The following is a 24,073-nucleotide window of genomic DNA, read 5'->3' as shown; positions in this document are numbered from 1 at the left end:
TTTCCTGACTAGAGAGAAAGGGATTCAAAATTTCTGGTTTTTGGATGAGGTTTCCTGTGAAGTGTTTGTCTGTTTCACCTAAATGATCAAATAGATTCGATTGGCATAAAGCTATTCACAATATTCCTGTGACAACCTCTTGTGCCCTTGGATCTTTCTGATTTGGGGTACTCCCCTGCATCACTCTGCCAGGGTTTTATTGGTCTCCCAAGAACCGGCCTTTATACCTGCTCATTTCTGTTGTGTGCATGCTTTGTATTTAACTAATTTCTTCCCTTTTATGTAGATTTATTTCAGTCTTCTTTCTGTGGGATTAATTGGCTGTTCTTTTTCCAGCCTCTTTTCTAATGTATTTGAAGACATACATTTCTCCCTAAACATAGATTTCTCTGTATCCAAATGCTTTTTTTGTCAGTCAGTTCAGGGTATTTTTAATTTTAATTATGATTTTTTTTTTTTTTTTTTTTTGGACAGGCAGAGTGGATAGTGAGAGAGAGAGAGACAGAGAGGAAGGTCTTCCTTTTGCCATTGGTTCACCCTCCAATGGCCACCACGGCTGGCGCGCTGCAGCCGGCGCACCGCGCTGATCCGAAGGCAGGAGCCAGGTGCTTCTCCTGGTCTCCCATGGGGTGCAGGGCCCAAGCACCTGGGCCATCCTCCACTGCCTTCCCGGGCCACAGCAGAGAGCTGGCCTGGAAGAGGGGCAACCAGGACAGAATCCGGCGCCCCGACCGGGACTAGAACCCGGTGTGCCGGCGCCGCAAGGTGGAGGATTAGCCTAGTGAGCCGCGGCGCCGGCCTATGGTTTCTTTTTGACCAGTGAATTATTTTAATGCGTATATAAATTTCCAAATAGAAATTTTTCTCATTTTGCTCTATTGATTTTTTCATTTTATTGCAGTGTGTTTAGAATGTATACTCTGATTTTAGATCTTTGCAACAAGTTGAGACTTGTTTTATATCTAGCATAGAAATGGTTTTTATAATTTTTCCACTTATATGTGAAAAAATATGTATTCTACAGTCATTAAGTACATGATTCCCTGTATTTCAGTTGGGTGATTGACAGGTATTAAAAGTGAGAATTAAAAAACTCTTACTATAATTCTTTTTTGATTTGATTCTCATTCAGTTGCTGAAGGATATGTCCTAAATTTCCCATTATAATGGTGGATTCTTCTGTTGCTTTACTTAGTTTTATCCATTTTTGTGTTTCTACTTTGAAGCTGTGTTGTTACTTGCATACAACTTTAAGAATTATGTATTGAGTTCAACGTTTTGTGATAAAGAAATACTCTCATCTCTACAGATTTTTTCTTTACATTTAATTTTGCTTGATAACAACATAGCTGTATTTCATCCCTTTTGATTAATGTTTGCCAAATGTATGTTTTCCATACTTTTACTTTTAACCTTTTAAAGAAAATGACTTGTTCGTTTGTTTGAGAGGCAGAGAGACAGAAAGATCTGCCATTTCCTGGTTCACTCCCTAAATGGCTAGAACAACCTGGGGCTGGGCCAGGCTGAATTCAGGAGCCTAGAACGCTGTCTAGGTCTCCTACTTGGATGACAGGGGCTCAGGCACTTGAGCCATCATCATCTGCCAACTCCGACAATGCAGTCTCAGGAAGTTGGAATGGAAGTGGATGCCAGCCTTAAAACTGGCAGTCTGACATGGGATGTGGGCATCCCAAGCAGAGACTTAACCACTCTACCCTCTAACTCTTAATAGTTTTAACATGGTATTTTTCTTTTTTAATTAAAAAATTATTTTAATTTGTGTTGTTTGAGATTATTAGTCGAAATTATGTAATCTACCATGTAATTTGATATTTTAACATTATGCTTATAAAAATGGAAAATAACCTTAGCAAGATAATGTTCTTAAGTGACGCTTGGTTTTTCTTAATACATTAAACCTCTTATCACAGTTTTAAAATATCATGCAAGGTGTATCATTAAAATTTATTGACTGACCCTGCTAATACTCCGGAAGGCAGTAGAAGATGGCCCAAATACTCTATCATTCACGGGGCTGGCACTGTGGCGAAGTGGGTTAACGCCCTGGCCTGAAGCGCTGGGTGCCGGTTCGAGTCCCGGCTGCTGTACTTCTGATCCAGCTCTCTGCTATGGCTTGGGAAAGCAGTAGAAGATGGCCCAAGTCCTTGGGCCCCTGCACCCATGTGGGAGAATTGGAAGAAGCTCCTGGCTCCTGGTTTCAGATCGGCACAGCTCCGGCCATTGTAGCCAATTGGGGAGTGAACCAGCGGATGGAAGACCTCTCTCTCTCTCACTCTCTCTCTCTCTCTCTCTCTCTCTCTCTCTCTGCCTCTCCTCTGTGTAACTGACTTTCGAGTAAATAAATAAATCTTTTAAAAAAAAAGAATCGATGTAGAATGGATTTATTCCATAATGGATTTATAGTCTGGTGTGGCATGAGGCCCTGGTTTCTGTACCATTAAGGCAGAATGTCATTAAGTGGCAGTTACAAGTAAGAGTGCGTTGACTTATAAAATACTGGGGTGTACTTAGAATACTTGAACAGGAACACCAAAAAAGTCAAATTATACAAACTATCTTTTATGACAGAATATTGTAAGGTTTGATAAACATAAGTATGATTGTCTTGTCATGCAAGACAATTGAAACTACTTTGGAGAAGTATGCTACTCTGGGGCTGGCATTGTGGTATAGCAAGTAAAACTGCCGCCTGTGACACTGGTATCCCATATGGGCTCCGGTTCGTGTCCTGGCTGCTCCATTTCTGATCCAGCTCTCTGCTAATGGCCTGGGAGAAGCAGCAGAGGCTAGCCCAAATATTTGGGCCCCTGCTGTGGCTCCTGGCTTTGGCCTGGTCCAGTCGTGGCTGTTATCACATCTGGGGAGTGAACCAGTGGATGAAAGATCTCTCTGTGTCTCTCCCTCTCTTTGTGATTTAGTGTATCAAAACACACTTTGCATGGCCAGTCTTGTGATGTAGCAGGTTATGCCGCTGCCTGAGATGGATGCCAGTTCATGTCCTGGCTGCTCCACTTCTAGTCCAGCTCCTTGCTAATGGCCTGGGAAAGCAGTGGAAGTGCCTGGACCCCTGCCACCATGTGGGAGACCTTGAAGAATCTTCAGGCTCCTGGCATCAATGTGGCACAGCCCTGGGAGTTGTGGCCATCTGGGGAGTGAACCACCGAATGAAAGATCTCTCTCCCTCTGTCTCTCACTCTTTCTCTGTCTCTCCCTTTGTGTAACTCTGCCTTTCAAATAAATAAAATAAATCTTAAAAAGCACACACACACTTTCTTAAATAGCATAATATACATAGCTAGAATCTGTGTGCTAATAGGCTGTGGAATGACCAGCTCATAATTAAATATTCCATTATAGTAGGAATACTCAAAATTACTTAAAGCTTTCTACTATTATAAATACATAGATTTTCTCCCTTATTTCCATTCATTTCATTCATTCATTCAACAAACGTTTGTTATATACATGGTATGTGCAGGTGGTATATATGTGTGTGCTTTATTGTGGGAGACAGAAAGATAAGATAAAGATTATACTGGCTCTTCAGATTCAAGTCTAGCACTGCACTGTTCAATAGAGATATAAGCAAGTCATGTGTGATTTTAAATTTTCTATAAACCATATTAAAAAGTAAAAAGCAGAGTGAGTATACAGTGGTGAAGATGTCACATAGGGTGCCTGTGTCACATACCTCAGTGGCTGGATTCATGTCCTGGCTTCCATTTTTTTTTTTAATTAATTAATTAATTTATTTTTTGACAGGCAGAGTGGACAGTGTGAGAGAGAGACAGAGAGAAAGGTCTTCCTTTTGCCGTTGGTTCACCCTCCAATGGCCGCCGCGGCCAGCGCACTGCAGCCGGTGCACCGCGCTGATCCGATGGCAGGAGCCAGGTACTTCTCCTGGTCTCCCATGGGGTGCAGGGCCCAAGCACTTGGGCCATCCTCCACTGCCTTGCCGGGCCACAGCAGAGAGCTGGCCTGGAAGAGAGGCAACCGGGACAGAATCCGGCTCCCCGATCGGGACTAGAACCTGGTGTGCCGACGCCGCAAGGCGGAGGATTACTGGCTTCCATTTTTGATACCAGCCTCCAGCAGGTGATACTCCAGGTAGTTGGATCCCTGCCACCCCTTGGGAGTCTTGGATGGAGTTCCAGGCCCCTGGCTTTAGCCTGGCCTAGCCACAGCTGTTGTGGAAATTTGGAGAGTGAACCAGCAAAGGAAACATGTCTGTCGCTCACTCTACCTTTTAAATAAATAAAAATTAATGAATAAACTTTAAAAAGGTAACAGGTGAAATTAATTTTAGAAATATATTTTTATTTAACTCAGAAACAAAAATACTATTTCAACATACAACCCATATAACAATTATTCATGCATCTTTTACAGCCTTTTTTCCATACCAGACCTTCTAAATTTGGTCTGCTTTGTACTTATCAGTGCATTGATTTGAGAGTACTCATGGTTCAAGTGCTAAACAGCCACATGTGACTAATGACTGCAGAGCTGAACATTGTGGATCCAGAGGGTGAGACAGACTTTTTTTTTAAAGACCCCATGTAGTTATATTTGATTGACTTTTTGTGGAGTAACTGAAAAACCCGCCAGGGACTTGTTCACAGGTAGGTGCCAGGGAGAGAGTAGATTGTCAAGCAAGATTTTACTGAAAAGGTGTCATTTGAATGTCTTGAGCTATGAATATAAATTTGCCAGGTGAACCAAATAGCTAGAATGAATAATATGTAAAATCATGATGCTGTATGAGAGCAGGGTTTGTCCTGACACCTGCAGACAGTTCAGTGAGATTAGAGAAGAGGCATTTGCGAGTGTCAGGTGATACGGGAAAGAACAGACATTGAAGGATGGCAGGTGCTATGTTATGGCTATCCAGCAAGCTAGCATTTTTTGACCATTTTCCTGTGTTGTGAATAATTTACCAATGGTGACAGTTAGCATCTTTCTGAAGGTAAGTTCCCACAAGTATAATTGCTGAATCTAACAGAATGACCATTTTATGTCCCCTTATTTGTTCAGTGAAATACACAGGTTTGAATTATTTTACACTGCCTCTAGCAGACATACTGGTTCCAGTGTGTTCTCAGTTGCTATAAATAGTACATATCTTTCAAAATGTTCATTTATTTATCTTCACACACTTGAAAGGCAGAGACAGAGGGAGAAACAGAGATCTCCATCTGCTGATTCACTCCCCAAATGCCTGCAACAGCTAGACCTGGGCCTGGCTGAAGTCAGCAGCCAGGAACGACAGCCTGGTGCCCCTGTGTGGGTGGCAGACCTATCACCTGCTGCCAGCTAGGATGCATTAGCACGCGGGCGCATTGTGGCACCACAGGTGAAGCCGTCTCTTGTGACGTCAGCATCCTCTATTGGAGCACCTCCTGGCTTCTCCGTTTCTGAGCCAGCTCCCTGCTAATGCTCCTGGGAAATCAGCCAAGGATGGCGCAGGTACTGGGCCCCTGCCACCCGTGGGAGAGATCACGTGTGGATTTCCGGCTCTTTGCTTCTGTCTGGCCCAGCCCAGGCTGTTGTAGCCATTTGGAGAGTCAATCAGTCAATGGAAGATCTGTTTCTGTCTGTCTCTCCTCTCTCTCTGTTGTTGTGCCTTTGAAATAAATAAAATTAATCTTAAAAAAAAAAAAAAACAGATACTCCATTATGAGATGAAGTGATCCCACGCAGCAGCTTAACCCACTGTGCCACAGCACCTGCCTCATAATGTGTTAGTTTTGTGGCACTAGGCTTGTATTTTGCCTGTAACTGGTGAGTGGTGACAGCCTCCTTATTAACATTGATACATCACTCCGGTCCAGCCTTTGGATCCGTTCCAGCCTTACCAGTGGGCTCGGTAACATCCTTTGTAGCCGAAGAATCCAGTTCGGAGTCAGCGTTGTACCTTGAAGGAAACTTTGAGATGTTTCTGATTAGGACAGGTTGGTTATTTTGTAGAATGTTTCCTCCTGGTTCAATTCAGGGGCTAGAGTTTTGGCAGGCACATCCCTTCTCATTGTCCAGGACTCTGACTTGTGTGATTACTACAGATGTTCGCTTTGAGCCCTTGATCCAGACGGTACCTGCCAAGTTTTACTGCTGTGAGTTACTCTTTCTTTTTAGAATTGATTTATATTTTGAGGAGAAATACTCCGAAGCCATCCCATTCACTATGAAACGTTCTTTTGGTTCACTCATTTATTTATACCAGTAATGCTTCTTGGTTTCTTATTTATCCAATAGATTGTTCCATTGCTGCAGTTATTCCATTGCTGAGGTTATCCCTGGTTTGGCCAGTGTGCTGTCCCTCCTGCTAGATCCTGTGTTGTTTGGACATGTCCCTGTCATCCTTTCTTGCTTATGTCCTTTTGACATGTCTCCCTTGGTTGTTTGAGTACTTTCTTGCTTTCTGGCACAAAAATATCCTACCATAGTGCTGTCATTAGCCAATTACACTTCTCCAAGGAGGTCTGGTTCCTTTTACTGGCGAATGATAAATATTTTTTTAAGATTTATTTATTTATTTGAAAGTTAGAGTTACACAGAGAGAGGAGAGGAGAGAGAGAGGTCTTCCATCCGCTGGTTCACTCCACAATTGTCCGCAACGGTCACAGCTGCACCAATCTGAAGCCAGGAGCCAGGAGCCAGGAGCTTCTTCCGGTCTTCCCACGTGGGTGCAGGGGCCCAAGGACTAGGACCATCTTCTACTGCTTTCCCAGGCCATAGCAGAGCTGGATTGAAAGTGGAGTAGCCGGGTCTCGAACCAGCATGCATATGGGGTGCTGGCACTTCAGGCCAGGGCATTAACCCACTGTGCCACAGTGCCGGCCCCACAAATGATAGATGTTACAAGCCAGGAGTTAGGTGTCTGGTGTGTTCATCCTAGTGATAAACGTCCATGCAGGCTTCTCTCCACGTGGGCACCCACTAATGGCTGTAGGACTGAATTGTTTAGGAAGGAGAGAGGACCTCTCTGGATTTGTTGTTTACTTTAATGTTTCTAGCTGTAAGATTATGCCTTTATCTCTGTTATTCTTTCCCATTCTTTTTAGTCTTTTCAGTTTGATGTCTTATATTTTTTATAATTCTGGGAAATTTAGTCATTATTTCTTCAAATATGTCTTCATTCAATTTTTTTCTCTCCTGTATATACTAGAAAGTGTGCTGTGTATTACCAGAAGTTCATGGGAAATGGAGTCTATTTTGATACAAACATTTAAAAAATATTTGCATAGGATTTTCAGTTAAGTATTTGTAAATTCCTTGTCTGCATGCGCTAACTTTGAACAACTTTTTAATTTCATTTTTAAAGAAAGTGATAGAAAGAAACAAAGAGAAACGGAGATCTTGCAACCACTGGTTCACGCCCCAAGTGCCCACAGCAGTCAGGAGGGCGGAGCTCAGTCCAGGTCTCCTAAGTTCTTGGGCCGTCATCCTCTGCCTTCTGGGGTGCACATCAGCAAGCAGCTGGATCAGAAAGTAGAGCCAGGACTTCCGCATGGGGTGTAGGCATCCCAGGCTGCATCCCAGACGCCCCCACGCCTCCCTGAGCTTGGTGAAGCACTCTCATGTTATGTGGCTGTTTATTTCCCTAGTTCTGTATCCCATGTCTCTTGAGTTTTCATTTATTTATTTCATGTGTTCCTGATAATTTTTTGACAGAATACCTTAAACCTAGTATTTTAGCTTACTCATTTTTTTCAACATTATCCTTTCTGCTCTTTATCCAAGTTCCTTATTTCAGTGTTTGTATTTTTCATACCAAGGTTTTTATTTGCTTCATTGTGACATCTTCTTCCTGCTTTATTTGTAACACCCTCCCTCACTGAGCTTGTTTCACACTCTTCTTTTTCTGTCCCATGAATGCCTGTGTTGGATTCAGGGTGGAGAGGACAGGACTTGCCCAGGGCCAAAAGGGCTGTGTGTTACAGCGTGACACCTCTTCCTGGGCCAGTCCTTTTCAGGATCTGTTTTGCTCTGGTCTGGGCATTGTGGAGAGAGGTGGTGAGAAGAGGGAACCTGTGAGCATGCAGGGAGCACCCAGTGCTGTCCACGCATGTCACGGACCCCCCGCCAGCCGGCTCCGGTGCCACCTTGGTGCTACCCTGAAGCCCCTTGACAGCTCTAGGCGTGCTGACAGTCTTCCTGCCTTCTGACCATAATTGCCTGTTCAGGACAACGTTAGAGAGAAAAATATTCACCAAAATAACCATACCACACCCCAGCTTCCATCTCTGGTTTCGGGCCCTCGTCTACCCTGCCTGTTTCTTTACCCTGCACTTGGACCAGGCTTCCCTCTCTTGCCCCAGGGATCTCTGTCTTTGTGTAAACACAAATGCATTTTTTTGAATTTAGTGGTAGGGTCATAATACACATACTTGCCAGGAACCCACCATCTTTAAATGGCTGACTAATATAATTGACTACATATGGAGATGGTTTGGACTCAATAAAAGATAGTTGTGATAAATATCCGTGTGTGTGTAATTTTTATATCCCTTTTATGTTGAAGAGTCCTCATTCTGTTGTCTCGCCTTCTTAATTGTGAGTTAGTGAGTGATAGGGCTGGGTGTAGGGGTTAGTATTCTATGATGTAATTGACCATTTCCTGTTTTGGGTTTCTTTCTTTAGGTTTTCAGTTTTTAAAGTTATATTACTGAAAAAATGTGGATAAGGTATTTTATATTTGTATGATCATTTCATTTCCTAGATAGATTTGCAGAATGGAGCAAATAAACAAGTAGGTGAAAGGATCAGTGTTCCAGGTTGTTGGCCTTCTAGAAGAATACCCAGAACATAACATGCAGCAAGTAATATGTGTTGTAAGAAAGAATATGATGGCCGGCGCCGCGGCTCACTAGGCTAATCCTCCACCTTGCGGCGCCGGCACACCGGGTTCTAGTCCCGGTTGGGGCGCCGGATTCTGTCCCAGTTGCCCCTCTTCCAGGCCAGCTCTCTGCTGTGGCCAGGGAGTGCAGTGGAGGATGGCCCAGGTGCTTGGGCCCTGCACCCCATGGGAGACCAGGAAAAGCACCTGGATCCTGGCTCCTGCCATCGGATCAGCGCGGTGCGCCGGCTGCAGCGCGCCGGCTGTGGCGGCCATTGGAGGATGAACCAACGGCAAAAGGAAGACCTTTCTCTCTGTCTCTCTCTCTCTCACTGTCCACTCTGCCTGTCAAAAAAATAAATAAATAAAAAATAAATAAAAAAAAGAAAGAATATGATGAGAATTATTTTTCCAATATTGTTTTGCTGATTTTCACTCCCACTATGAAATGAGATTATCTATTTTCCAACAGCCATCTTAATTAAATTATTTTGATGAATTGGTTGTGATCAGAATTCTGTATCTCTCTGAATGCTATCAGGTGACATAACTAAAATCTGTTTCTCTCTTGGTTCTTAGTGCAGGATAACTAAATGCATGTTTCCCTACAGGACTGAATTTGCTCTCAAAGAAATCATGTCCTCTGGAGGTGCTGAAGATGACATCCCTCAGGGGGAGAGGAAGACAGTTACGGATTTTTGTTACCTTCTGGATAAATCTAAGCAACTGTTCAATGGCTTAAGGTCAGTGGGCTCTGGCTGCTCTAAGCTTTTCTCTAGTTTTGCATGCTTTTTCAAACTGATGTGCGGGAAATTTCTGAAAGCTACACATAGAATGTTATATAAATATCTGTACAGGGTACTTCAAAAGCTTGTAGAAAATGCAATTAAAAGATGTTTATTGGGGCCGGCACTGTGGTGTAGTGGGTAAAGCTGCCGCCTCCAGTGCTGGCATCCCATATGGGCGCTGATTCAAGTCCCAGCTGCTCCACTTTCAATCCAGCTCTCTGCTATGGCCTGGGAAAGCAGTAGAAGATAGCCCAAGTCCTTGGGCCCCTGCACCCACATGCGAAGACCCAGAGGAAGCTCCTGGCTCCTGGCTTCAGATTGGTGCAGCTGTGAGCATTGCTGCCAATTGGGGAGTGAACCAGCAGATGGAAGACCTCTTTCTCTCTTTCTCTCTCTCTCCTTCTTGCTGTGTGTAACTCTGACTTTCAAATAAATAAATTTTTAAAAAAAAAAAAAGATGTTTATTTTGGTGCAAAGACATTTTTAAAATCCAAGCATAGTTTTTTTTTTCATAGTACACATTTTCATGAACTTATTGAAGAGCTCTTGTATGGATTTCAATTTTTTTGCACCAAACTATATCTTTTAATTGCATGTTCCATGGAGTTTTTGAAGTACCCTTGTACTAGAAGTGATCAGTTTACTTTTCCTTGACAGTATTTCTTTATTCTAAGAGGAAAACTGTAAGGAAGGTAACTTACATTGCTTTACTCCTGTTGAAAAGGGGTATTCTTGTTAGGTGATTTTCTGTGCTTGCTCATACCACACCTGATTGACATCTGATTTTACACTTCAAGACACTGAGGTCCTGGGAGCCTAGGAATGCTGTGCTATTGGATGTACAGCTCCTGTTGCATTTTTCTGCATTGTTTACTTGTGTTTTTGTTCTTTCTGTTTTCAGAATAAAATACCTGTTGATGAAAGTAGTGATGGAATGTTGTAGACAGTGATATTTGTAGTTTAGTGCTGTGTACCCTGAACGGACTGGGAGCTGAACCCATGTGTGTCTTTGTCGAAATGTGTCTTTGTATTTTCTTGGTATGAGGTGGGTAAATAATTTTGCACCATTTTTTATTTCAATAATTAAGCCTCTATTTTAGTTCTTAAGATTCTTGGGATATTCACCTACTTCATACCTAAAGTTTCTTTAGCTTAGATCTAGTCTGAACAAATTCTTGCTATAGGTAAAATGCTCAGGGTGGGGGAGGGCATTCGGCTAGGATGCCCACGTTCCACGTGGGAGCACCTCAGTGCCATACTTGGCCCGGAGGCAGGAGCTTCTTGCAGGTCTCCCACATGGGGTACAGGGCCCAGGCACTCGGGCCATCCTCCACTGCCTTCCCAGGTGCATCAACAGGCAGCTGGATCAGAAGTGGAGCAGCTGGGACTCGAACCTGCCCCAACATGGGATGTCCGCACTGTAGGCAGCGGCTTTACCTGCTATGCCACAGCACTAGCCCTTCTTTTATCTTTTATAATTGTGTTTTATATACCTTGGTGTGGAAATGTACTGGCCAGGTTTACTTTTTTTTTTTTTTTTTTTTTTTTTTACAGGCAGAGTGGACAGGGAGAGAGAGAGACAGAGAGAAAGGTCTTCCTTTGCCGTTGGTTCACCCTCCAATGGCCGCCGCGGCCGGCACACCACGCTGTTCCGATGGCAGGAGCCAGGTGCTTCTCCTGGTCTCCTATGGGGTGCAGGGCCCAAGCACTTGGGCCATCCTCCACTGCCTTCCCGGGCCACAGCAGAGAGCTAGCCTGGAAGAGGGGCAACCGGGACAGAATCCGGCGCCCCGACCTGGACTAGAACCCGGTGTGCTGGCGCCGCGAGGCGGAGGATTAGCCTAGTGAGCCGTGGCGCCGGCCCCAGGTTTACTTTTAAAGGAGTAAATTTGTCTTTTAAAAAACATATTTCCAGTTAAAAAGGTGATACAAAGTTGTCAAATGACTTTTCAGTGGCTTTCCTATCTTAAAGCTGCCCTTTCAGTCTCTCATCCCTATAGTCATTTAATTTTCTTTATAATACGTATCATTTTTCATATTATTTAATGTTTTTACCTGTTATACTTCCTTCATTAAAATGAAATATCCCTATGTGTAACTTGCGGATATCATGATCTACCTGGAAATCAGGGATTCCTTCCCAATGCAGAGTAGGATCTTCTTCATACGCTGTTTTAAAATCTGATGATCTTCCTGTCACCTGGAAGAGTGGGAAAGAAATTCACCAAGGATTTATTTTCATTGTTTTGTATGAATGACCTTTTTTCGATTTAAATAAGCCTTAATTCCTTTTAAAAATGTTTATTTTATTTATTTATTTATTTTATTTGAAAAGCAGAGAGACACACAGATTTACCATCCTCTGGTTCATTCCCCAAATGTCTGCAAGAGTCGGGGCCAGGTCATACCAAAACCAGGAGCTCAGATCTCCATTCAGGTGGCAGGGGCCTAACTACTTGAGCCATTACTTGCTGCCTCCCAAAGTGTGCATTAGCAGGAAGCAGAGCCAGGACTTGAACCTAGGCACTCCAACATGAGATATGTGCATCCTAATCAACATCTTAACTGCCATGCCAAATGCCTGTACTTATTAATTAATGCCTTAATTATTTCTAATAGCTACAACCAAAAATAGATGTTGCTAGGGAACACTATGTTGGATAACATAGATCTGTGGTTTACTGAGAGGTCAGTACTTTGGCTCTGTCATTCTTTTCATTTTTCAAAAAGCTATTTGAGAGGCAGAGAGACAGACAGTGACAGATCTCCCATCTGCTTACTCAACACTGAAATGCCTGTGATGGCCAGGGCTGGGCCAAGGACAGGAACTCAGTCTGGGTCTCCCAGGTGGGTGCCAGGAACCCAGCTACATGAGCCATCATCCCTACGTTGGTGGGAAGCAGGGGTCAAGAGCTGGAGCCGGAATGGAACCCAGACACTCCTGTGTGGGATGAGGGCATCTTAACCAGCAGCAGAAACCCACCCCTGATTCTTGTCATCTTTAAAGAAAATCCGATGTCTCTGTTTTAATCATGCTATGTGACTCCATACCTGTATAACTAGAACTTCTAGCAAAGAACTATTAAAAGATTTTGGTAGAGGTAGAAATGAAAAGTTGTCCGTGGCATTTGACTAAATGAGAAATAAAAAGCAAATTACAAAAATACTGTTTATTACATGATTCTCTCTATAGTGAGTATTTCGTATCACACTTACATCCGTGCTGTAATACCCCTTAGTGGGAACCACTTGCTCATAGTGCCCAAGTTGGCCTCTCTCTTCCAAGGGACTGGTTTTTCCCTCAGTGTTTACTGCGTGAGGCTGTGTGTATTCTCTGTGTTGCTGTATCAGTGAAAACATTCTTTGTTCGATTTTAGACTTTGCTTGGAAAGGGCCCCCTTGATCCACTAGGTCTTTGTTACAACTCCCCTGGGTGGTGGTGGGGGGTGAGTGTGGCACCCTTCTCGACGTTACTCTCCCACTTCTCTCCCTGAAGGAAAGCTCTGGTGGTTGTGGATTAAACACCTCTCTACTTTGAAGCAGTGACACAGGTTTTGTGCGTTGCTTTTGGAATAGTTAAGAGGAGAGGTTGTTATTGCTGCCTCCCCAACCCACAGTGTTGGTGTGAATAAGAACCAGATCACGGTGCTTGTCTGGAGCAGCACCGGGGGTGCTGGGGGTGGGGTGGGGATCCAGCTGGAAGGGTGTAACCCCCCTCCCCAACCCTCGCACACGTGCCTTTCACTGAGAGTCCTCATTCTGCTAGCTTTCCTTTGTGGTTTCTTGTTCACACTTCATCTCATACACTGGATATCAAACTTATTACCTAAGATAACATACTGAAGAAATGTGCACCTGCCAGATGTGTATTTTTTACAAACTGAACACACTCACGTGGTCTATATCAGATAAAGAAACGGAACACAGCACCCCTGAAGCCCCCCTGTGTTCCCTCTCACACGGACTCCTGAACGCTTTATGAGCGGGGTGAGAAAATGCACTGTGCAGCTCACTGCATGAAAGGCTCGGATCTGCTTAATGTTTCATCCGGGCTGTAATAAATTCTCGTTCCACTCTTGGAGGTCTGTCTTTACACCTCACATTAAGCTGTTCATCAAAATTGTCAGAGCTTTCATTTTCCCAACTGCAAACAGCTTAATGGAGTATTTTTCTTGACTGCAAATTCCTGCTCACAATATATGCATGACAGATTAGCTCTTCTTTCTGTTTACTGTATAAGAGAACAGCCCAGAGAGTAAGAACTGAACAAAATGAATGGCGTCTTGCTTACAATAGTGCTCACGTGTAGCTACAGCTGTAATGAAGGGAGAATATTGTTAGAAAAAGCTTTGAATACCGTCGGAAAATGATCAAAAGCTCAAGTGCTTGCCGGATTCTGGTTACTATGGTGACTGAGACTGCCAGAGAAGAATGGAATACTTGGGATTATGTAAGGCAGCGTCTCAAGACCTGTATTTGGGAGACACAGCTGTGTGTCAGTGATATCCCTAAGTCAGGATGCTTTGCAAAAGAAGAGGCTTTCACGTCAGTAATTGCGTGACTCCAGAGGAGCAAATGCAGAATGAAAACAAGCCTTGGGTGCTATTTAAATATTTCCACCAAAGCATACCACGTGATGGGTCTTAAGTAAAAATAATTTAAAAATTGTTTTTATTAAATATAGTTGTAATACTCAAATTAAGGAAGAAATTATCAATGTCTTTTCTATCAAAATCATAAATCAGTGCTTCCCTTTTTTTTTTAAAGACGTATTGGGGCCAGCGCTGTGGCATAGCAGCTAAAGCTACCACCTGCAGTGCCAGCATCCCATATGGGCACTGGTTCTAGTCTCGGCTGCTCCACTTCCAATCCAGCTCTCTGCTGTGGCCTGGGAAAGCAGTAGAAGATGGCTCAAGTCCTTGGGCCCCTGCACCCACGTGGGAGACCCAGAAGAAGCTCCTGGCTTCCAATCAGTGGCCAGTTGGGGAGTGAACTGGTGGATGGAAGACCTCTCTCTCTGTCTCTGCCTCTCCTTCTTTCTCTATGTAATTCTGCCTTTCAAATTAATAAATAAACCTTTAAAAAGAAGGTTTATTTATTTTACTTGAAAGGCAGAGTTACAGAGAGGGAGAGACAGATCTTCCATCTGCTGGCTGGTTCATTCCTCAAATGGCCACAACACCCAGAGCTGGGCCAGAATGAAGCCAGAAGCCAGGAGTTTCTTCCAGGTCTCCCACGTAGGTGGGTGCAGGGGCCCAGAGACTTGGGCCATCCTCCCTACTTTCCCAGGCCACAAACAGAACTGGATCGCAAGAAAAGCAGCCAGACACAAATTGGCACCCACATGGAATGCCGGTGCTGCAGGTGGCGGCTTTACCTACTGTGCCAGCGGCTGGCCCCAGTCAGTGCTTCCTCTAGACCTATTTTTAGGATGTAGTTGTTCCTAAATAGGAGATGGTAACTGAGAAATTAACAATTTGTCCCACTGTCCCTTTCTTGCCCTCCTTTAGCCTTTGTTTTCTTTCTTCCCTTTCTCTTTCTTCTCATCCTCCCTCTTCAGCAAGTTAATATTCTCCTACAGGCAAAACAGCGACAGTAAACTGCTTGTTATTTCAGAGGTTCTATCCTAACCTGTGCATAAGAGCTGAGGATGTTGGCTTTCATTCTGTGTAACTTGACACCTGAGGAACTGGGCTTGCATTTGAGGTGGACTGCCACCAGGGTGCAGTAGTAACCTTGATTGCAAGGTCTGGGAAAGCACTGACAAATAGACTTTTTAAAAAGATTTATTTATTTATTTATTTATTTGAAAGGCAGAGTTACAGGACGGGGCGGGGGGGAAGAGGAGAGAGACAGGGAGAGAGAGAGAGAGAGAGAGAGAGAGAGAGAGAGATATCTTCCATCCACTGGTTCACTGCCCAGATGACTATTACAGCCAGGGCTTGGCCAGGCCACAGCAAGGAGCCAGGAGCTTCTTCCGGGCCTCCCACGTGGGTGGCAGGGACAAGCACTGGGGTCATCTTCTGAGGCCTTCCCAGGTGCATTCACAGGGAGATGCATTGGAAGTGGAGCAGCTGGCACTTGAACTGGTGCTCATATGCGATGCTGGAACTGCAAGTGGTAGTTTAACCTACTGTACCACAGTGCTGGCCCAACAAATAGACGTTTGATACAACCTACAAATGTGATTTTAAATTTTCTAACCATATTAACACGTGTAAAAAGAAACAATTGAATTTTCTTTTAAAATCTACTTTAAAAAAATTTTTTTTTATTTGACAGATAGTTAGCAAGATAGAGACAGAGAGAAAGGTCTTCTTTACATTGGTTCACCCCCCCCCCCCAAATGGCCACCACAGCCGGAGGTACGCCGATCCGAAGCCAGAAGCCAGGTGCCTCCTCCTGGTCTCCCATAGGGTGCAGGGGCCCAAGCACTTGGGCCATCCTCCACTGCCCTCCCGGACCACAGCAGAGAGCTGGACCGGAAGAGGAACAACTGGGACTAGAACCTGCTGCCCACATGGGATGCCAGCACTGCAGGTGGAGGATTAACCAAGTGAGCCATGGCGCCGGCCCCAAAATCTACTTATTTGTAAGGCATAGTGACAGGGAGGGAGAGAGAAGAGAGCTCTTCTGTCTGCTGGTTTATTCCCCAAATGCCTGTAACATCTGGGGTTGGGTCAGGTGGCAGCCTAGAGACAGAAACTACATCCAGGTTTTACATGAGTGGGTAGCAGAAACCCCAGTGCTTGTGTCATCATCTGCTGCCCTCCAGGGACATTAGCAGAAAGCTGTATTGGATTCAGAGTAGCTAGAACTAGAACTAGCACTTCAGTATGGGGTGTGGAACCCACAGTGTGCACCTCAAAGTTTATTTTAATAATATATTTTATTTGATCCAGTGTACATATCAAAAGCATTTTATTTCAACATGCAATCAACATAGGTAAATTATTAGTGAGGTGTTTTGCATCCCTTTTTAAATACTGCCTTTGAAACACAGTGAATATTTTATGCTCACATACATTGCAGAGTGAGAGCCCAGATTTCCAGTGCTCATAAGCAGCTGTGGCTGTTAACTCGGGCACAGTTCCTCCCGGTTTTAGATTCTGTTCTCGGAATGGCACAGTGTGCAATCTGGTGAATCCCAGTCGGCTGTTTGGGGGTTCTTTTTTCATTGGTCCGTCAGATGTGCCCATTTGCTTCCCCAGTCTCTTCCTGCACAGATGCTGGAGGTAGGGGCGTTGTTGCTCTGTATTCGGGATCTGACTGCTACTTTCTTACTTCCTGTATTGGTTTGTTAGGGCTCCAGATGGGGCGGTTTCCCCAGCAGAAGCTCGTTCCCTGCTGGCTCTGCAGGCTGGAGTCTGACCCAGGTGTCAGCAGGGCCGGTTCCTTCTGTAGCTCCTGACTTGCAGAAGGCAGCCCTCTCGCTACATCTTGTGATGTTCACCCCTGGCATTTCTGTGTGCCTCCTAATCCCAGGACACAAGTCTTATCCGTGTCCACCTAAGGCCTCATTTTAACTCAGTTTCCTGTTTAAAGCCCTATCCCCACCTAGAGGCCATTATGGGGGACACTAGAGCTTAGAATTTCAGTGTAGGGGCCAGCATTATGGCATAGCTGGTAAAGCCTCTGCCTTCAACGCCAGCATCCCATCTGAGCCCCACATTGAGTGTCAGCTGCTCCGTTCCAGCTCACTGCATCCACATGGGAGACCTGGATGAAGCTCCTGGCTCCTGGCTTTCGCCTGGTTAAGCACTGGCCATTGTGACCACTTGGAGAGTGAACCAGAGGGTGAAAGATCTCTCGCTCTCTGACTTTCAAATAAATAAATGAATCTTTTTAAAAAAAAAAAAAACCCACACGCAAAATGTCTATGTAGGAATTTTGAGGGTAAACACTTCACCCAATGTACTTTTGCTGAAAATGTTGCCTCTGCTTTTTTGGTTTTATTATCTGATTGTTTTGTTTGTTTTTGGAAGTGGTTTTTTTTTTTTTTTTTTTTTTGACAGGCAGAGTGGATAGTGAGAGAGAGACAGAGAGACAGGTCTTCCTTTTGCCGTTGGTTCACCCTCCAATGGCCGCCACGGCTGGTGCGCTGCAGCCGGCGCACCATGCTGATCCGATGGCAGGAGCCAGGTGCTTCTCCTGGTCTCCCATGGGGTGCAGGGCCCAAGCACTTGGGCCATCCTCCACTGCCTTCCCGGGCCACAGCAGAGAGCTGGCCTGGAAGAGGGGCAACCAGGACAGAATCCGGCGCCCCGACCGGGACTAGAACCCGGTGTGCTGGCGCCGCAAGGCGGAGGATTAGCCTAGTGAGCCGCGGTGCCGGCCTGGAAGGTTTCTGAGTTGATTCAGACTCCATTTCCCCAGAATCCATCAATTCAGCTATTTAAATTCTAAATCAATGTATTAAACAAAAGCATCAATCCATATGTTTTTCAGTAGTTTCTTTTGTTTTTGAGAGACAAAAGCTCCCATCCACTGGCACATCCCTCAAATGCTTATGTCCAGGACTGGGCCAGGCTAAAGTTGGGAGCCTGGGGGCTGGCACTGAGGCACAGTGGGTAAAGCTGTTTTCAGTGTTGGGCATCCCATAGCAGAGCACTGGTTCGAGGCCCAGCTGCTCCACTTCCAACCCAGCTCCCTGCTAATGCACCTGGGAAAGCAACAGAAGATGGCCCAAGTACTCAGGCCCCTGCCACCTGAGTAGGAGACCCAGATGAAGCCCCTGGCTCCTGGTTTCAGCTTGGTCCAGCCTCAGGTGTTGCAGCCATTTAGAGAGTGAACCAGTGGATGGAAGATCTCTCGTCTCCCTGTCTCTCTCTTGCTCTGCCTTTCACTTGAACTCAGGCATTCTCATCAGGCATCTTAACCAATATCCTAACCTCCAGTTGAAATAACAGTAATTATTTTTTTTAACTATCAAAGGCCAGTATAGCTTGGTCTCCTAAATTAACCTCCCCCTAAGATCTTAATTGTCAGCTCTGATTAGAAACAAAGATCTTGCTTCCTCTTTTAAGTTGCTGGTGGCAGCTAGATCAGGGAGAAGGGTGTTTGTGGTTAATTTTTAAGATCCTCAAGGAGGAATATAAAGAAAGTAAAAAGGATGTGTTAAGAATCCTGGCAGGTTCATTAAATCTTCATAACAACCTTATTAGTGTCTATTATTTTGGTTCTACAGTTGAGAAGACCAAAGCTCTGATGAATAAAGTCATAGCCTGTGTTAATGTGGTGGAGTTTAACCTGGGAAGTGCTGCTTCCAAGAAGTCTTCCTTAATGTAGGAGTAAGGGTCCCAAACACAGACAACACCGGACTATAGGAATGAAGGCCGTCTGAGTCTTAGCTTCTTGCCCATGTTCCCTTTATTCAGAGAGGAATGCACATTCGTAGACTTCCTTTGGATATCACCATACCTGCAAGACAGTCACAGATATTTGCCAGGACCAGTGAGGGCCCCAAACCCTAGCAGGTTTACAGGAGGAGCGGATGCCATTCCATGCCTTTATTTGACTGGGTGTATCTAAATCCAAAATAGGAGTGATTATTCAGAGCTACTCAACTTCATGAGCTGTCCTTAGGAATGGAACAGTATACTCAGTGTCTTCTGTGTGCCAGCACATTCTAGGCACGGAGCTGGGGCAGCACGCAAAGGTAACTTGGGCGCCTGCCTTCAAGTAAGGAACACTCTTGCACATTTTTTCTCTATCATTCAGGGAAAGCTTAATCGAAAGGGTTGATACAGTGGTGTTATTAAGGTATTTTCTTTAAGGGAAATACAAACCTTATCAGCCTGAGCCACTTAATAGCTGTGCACCTTCAAACTTACAGACCCACTCCTGACCTAAATTTAAAAGCTGGATATTCCAGTGGACTTGACAAAATGCTAATGGTTAAACAAGGAAACAAGCCATTCAGTTTTACAGGTCACAAACGCTACATTGTGTAGTATACATGAACATGGAAGCATGGACTGGACGAAGACTGCCCCTGTTGTCCAGGTACCCTCTGTGTAAACAGCAATGTGTGAGGGCAGTGTACTCCCGGACCTGCACAGGCCTGAGTCACACAGGTTGCTTCATTGCTTGGCCTTTGCCCACAGCTTGATTGGGGGTCAGCAGCATCCTAAGACCAGGAGAGCAGATTGAGCTCACAGAAATAACTTGACTGGACGGTCATCCCATGCGGTAGGAAAGAGGGAGCACTGGATTGGGTGTTAGAAGGCTGAAATTTGTATCATAGCTCTACTGGACGTGAGTCCCAAGCAGCATATGTGTATGTATGTGTGTGTAGATACAGGCATGTATATGCATACCCAGGAAAGCCAGCCATTTAAGAACTGGGTTAAGGAAAGGGAAGGCAAGACAAAGATTCTAAGAACAGAAAGAAGACCAAGTTACAGGATGGTGAGGAAGTGGTAGACAGTGGCATACCACAGGGAGGACTGAAAAGTGTCCATTGGTCTTGACTTTTATGTGTAGATAGTGATATTAGGTGTTTTGTTTTAGTAGTGATGGTGAATTTATAGAAACTTGCAGGAAATTTTCTTGAGTTCTGACATCTCAATGTTATATTTGAAACATCTCTAAGAATCTGGTTTAATCATTGCAGTGCATTTCTTCCTGCCATAGTCTCTTGACTTCTGTTGATAGGATTGAGAATTGAGAGGAGAGGGCATTGTGGCACAGCAGGTTAGGCCACTGCTTGGGATGCCCATATCTCCCATCAGAGTGCAAATTCAAGTCCCAGTTCCTCCACTTCCAATCCAGCTCCCTGCTAATGCATTGTGGGAAGGTGGCTGAAGTGTTTGGGACCCTGCCACATACATGGAAGGCCTAAATGGAGTTCCTGTCTCCTGGCTTTGGCCTGGCTCTCAGTCTTGGCTATTGCAGGCATTTGGGAATAAGCCAGTGGATGGAAGATAGCTCTCGCTCTCACGCTCTCTCTCAAATTAATAGATAAATCTTTTTTTAAAAAAATGGGGAGGTGAATCTCATACTTTCACTCTCCTCTAAATCCCTAGTAAAACAATGTGAACTGCCAATTTATAACACAGGTGGCTTTTCAAAATATGAAATATAAGGTCATTTGGCTTATGGGGTAATTTACCAAGCCCCATTTAATTTAATTCTATGGACCATTGATTTCGCATCTCTACTGACAGTGACAATGACCCAGTGATGTATTCAGAGTTTGAAAGCAGAGCCAAGCTCTGAATAGTAAGAGAATTTGTCTGAAATTCTTTTATACACTACCTTGGCTAATTTTAAATTCTAATCAGATTATGGTGAGTTTATATATTAGCTTCTATGATATTTTGCATTAGAAAAGTGGTGATGATAGGACTTATGCTTTAGGAAATTTTTAAAAGTTAATTTTATTTTGAAAAGAAACTGCTATGTTTATAGCTGATTCTTTAGCCTAGAGTAGTAGATGTTCTCAGTTCTTGTCATGAAAATAGTGTAGCATTTAACCAACATTGGTCATGGCTGTAAACCAGAAAATACTGTCTATTACACCTGGCTGTTAGGGGCCTTACTGTAGTCTTTAACATCACCTTTTATGTACTTCAAGCCCTCATGCAGATTTCCCTTGCACTGCAGCCTCTTCTGAAATTATGGAGTCATGAAATAAAACAGAGTTCTGGTTCTGTTTCCTTCCTTAACAGGGTGTATTACTGAGATTTATTAAATCTGTCAGTCTGGGAACACAAAGGAATGTGCAGGCTAATGCTTACTTGAAAATTTGCCTAAAGACTTTAAATGTCTTTAAAGAAGCATCCAGTAATTTCCAGTTGTCAAAAAGTTGATGTTTCTGCCAAATGCGGTTATAGAACAATACAGTTTCCGAGCAGCAGCTGCTTGTAGGAGTCTTAAAGATCCTAGTAGCAACTTCCACTTAAATATCTGATTAGGTGTTTGTAGTGCAGCCTTTCACTAGGGACCATCTGGACATAAAAAAGAGGAAACCTTACAATAAATGTTGAAAACTAAAACTTGTGGCCAGCATTGTGGCGCGGTGGGTTAAACTGCCCCCTGTGGTGTATTTTGGAATCGCAGTTGCTCTAGTTCTGATCCAGCTCCTAGCTAATGTACCTGGGAAAAGAGTGAAAGATGGCTGAAGTGCCTGGGCCCCTGCTATGCACAGGGGAGACCTATGAAGCTCCTGACTCCTGGCTTTGGCCTGGCCCAGTCCTAGCTGTTGTAGCCATCTGGGGAGTAAACCCTCAGATGGAAGATCTCTTAGTCTTTTCTTCTCTCTGTAACCTAGAACCTAGGATAATATTCAACATATATTGGGTCCTTGATAAAACTTTGTTAAATAGGTAGCCAGCATGGTGGTACAGCCGGTTAAGTAGCCCTGCTTACAATACCAGCATCCCATATTGGAGTACCAGTTTGAGTGCCAATTACCCTGCTTTCAATCTAGCTCCTTGCTAATGCACCCAAGATGGCCCAAGTACATGGGCCCCGCCACCCATGTGGGAGACGTGGATGGAGTTCCAGGCTCCTTGGCTTCAGCCTGGCCCGGCCCTGGCCATTGCAGCCATTTGGGAAGAGAATCAGCAGATGGAAGTGCTCGCTCGCTCGCTCTCTTTCCCTTTCTCTATGCAACTCTGACTTTCAAATAAATAAATGAAACAAATACCTATACTATACCTATTTCTGTAATATGAAGTGAATTTCTTCTTGCCATAAGCATCATGGAAATGAATTTAAAAGTGTAGAAAGGATCCTACATTATGTTGTAGCGAGTGAAACTGCAGGCTTCAACACAGCATTCCACTTGGGTGCTGGTGTGTGTCCCAGCTGCTCTGCTTCCGATCCAGCTCCCAAGTAATTTCCAGCTTTTTCTTGCTGTGTGTGCCTAAAAATTTCAGGTAGGAAAACCTTTTGCTTTCTTATTCATTGTCTTCAGGTCTGGTACAGAAACACAGATCTTTTTCATTTCACCTGCAGAAATTTACTGGTTATTCATAGCTAATCCAGTTTATTAGTATGAAGGTGTTTATTACAGCATTGTTATAACAGGGACAAACGAGAGACAGTACGTTAGAAGGGCGTGGGTTAAATCAGTTTGCTCATTCTGCTTATTGTACTAAGAAACCTGATATATTATTAAATTGAAAAGATGTAGAACATTATGTATAGTCTCATCTTATTTGTGTATAATAATGGAAAAACTCACATAATGCTTAAATATGCATAGAAAAATGCTTCTTTTTTTTTTTTTTTTGGACAGGCAGAGTGGACAGTGAGAGAGAGAGACAGAGAGAAAGGTCTTCCTTTGCCGTTGGTTCACCCTCCAATGGCCGCCACGGCTGGCGCGCTGCGGCCGGCGCACCGCGCTGATCCAAAGGCAGGAGCCAGGTACTTATCCTGGTCTCCCATGGGGTGCAGGGCCCAAGCACTTGGGCCATCCTCCACTGCCTTCCCGGGCAACAGCAGAGAGCTGGCCTGGAAGAGGGGCAACCGGGACAGAATCCGGCGCCCCAACCGGGACTAGAATCTGGTGTGCCAGCGCCACTAGGTGGAGGATTAGCCTATTGAGCCACGGCGCCGACCCGAAAAATGCTTCTTTTTTTTTTTTTTTTTTTTAACAGAGCACCTGCTGGAGTCCCAGCTGCTCTGTTTTTTTTTTTGTTTTTTTTTTTTGTTTGTTTGTTTTTTGTTTTTTTTTTGGACAGGCAGAGTGGACAGTGAGAGAGGGAGAGACAGAGAGAAAGGTCTTCCTTTTGTTGTTAGTTCACCCTCCAATGGCTGCTGCGGCCAGCGCACCGCGCTGATCTGAAGGCAGGAGCCAGGTGCTTCTCCTGGTCTCCCATGGGGTGCAGGGCCCAAGCACTTGGGCCATCCTCCACTGCACTCCCTGGCCACAGCAGAGAGCTGGCCTGCAAGGGGGGCAACCGGGAAAGAATCCGGTGCCCTGACCGGGACTAGAACCCGGTGTGCCTGCGCTGCTAGGTGGAGGATTAGCCCATTGAGCCGCGGCGCCAGCCACGAACAATGCTTCTTAAAGCTGGTTATTTCTGGAGAGTAGAACTAAGAAAGAAGCAATTGTGTTTTTTACATTTTTTAAAAAGATTTATTTATTTGAAAGAGTTACAAAGAGAAGGGGAAAGACAGAAAGAGAGAGAAAGAGAGAGAGGGAGATCTTCATCTGCTGGTTCGCTCCTCAAATGGCTGCCGTGGCTAGGGCGAGGCCTAGCCAAAACCAGAAGCTGGGAGCTTCTTCTGGGTTCTCACAGGCATGGCAGAGGCCCAAGGACTTGGGCTATCCTTTGCTGCTTTCTCAGACACATTAGCAGGGAGCTTGATCGTTAGTTAACTGAAGCAGCCGGGACTTGAACCAGCACCCATATGGGATGTCAGTGTTGCAGGTGGCGACATTACTTGCTACATCACAATGCCAGCCCTTTTTACA

The 24,073-nt window shown here is 44.5% G+C and overlaps 1 protein-coding gene across 13 annotated transcripts in view; it reads left to right on the top strand.

The window, feature by feature from the left end:
- The window catches only part of SCAI (suppressor of cancer cell invasion), a 166,576-nt gene that overhangs the window by 72,709 nt on the left and 69,794 nt on the right, over window positions 1-24,073 (top strand). For all 13 annotated transcript variants that reach the window (XR_011382083.1, XR_011382101.1, XM_070056861.1 and 10 more), the window contains one exon: window positions 9,469-9,600. Coding sequence is in view for 11 of the 13 variants with exons in the window: in XM_070056861.1 (XP_069912962.1) it covers window positions 9,469-9,600 (132 nt within the window). In the remaining 2 variants the exon portion in view is untranslated. The remainder of the gene's footprint in view (window positions 1-9,468; window positions 9,601-24,073) is intronic.

This window comes from Oryctolagus cuniculus, chromosome 1 (assembly GCF_964237555.1).
Source record: "Oryctolagus cuniculus chromosome 1, mOryCun1.1, whole genome shotgun sequence".
Taxonomy (NCBI): domain Eukaryota; kingdom Metazoa; phylum Chordata; class Mammalia; order Lagomorpha; family Leporidae; genus Oryctolagus; species Oryctolagus cuniculus.
This window is presented reverse-complemented; position numbering and strand designations above follow the sequence as displayed.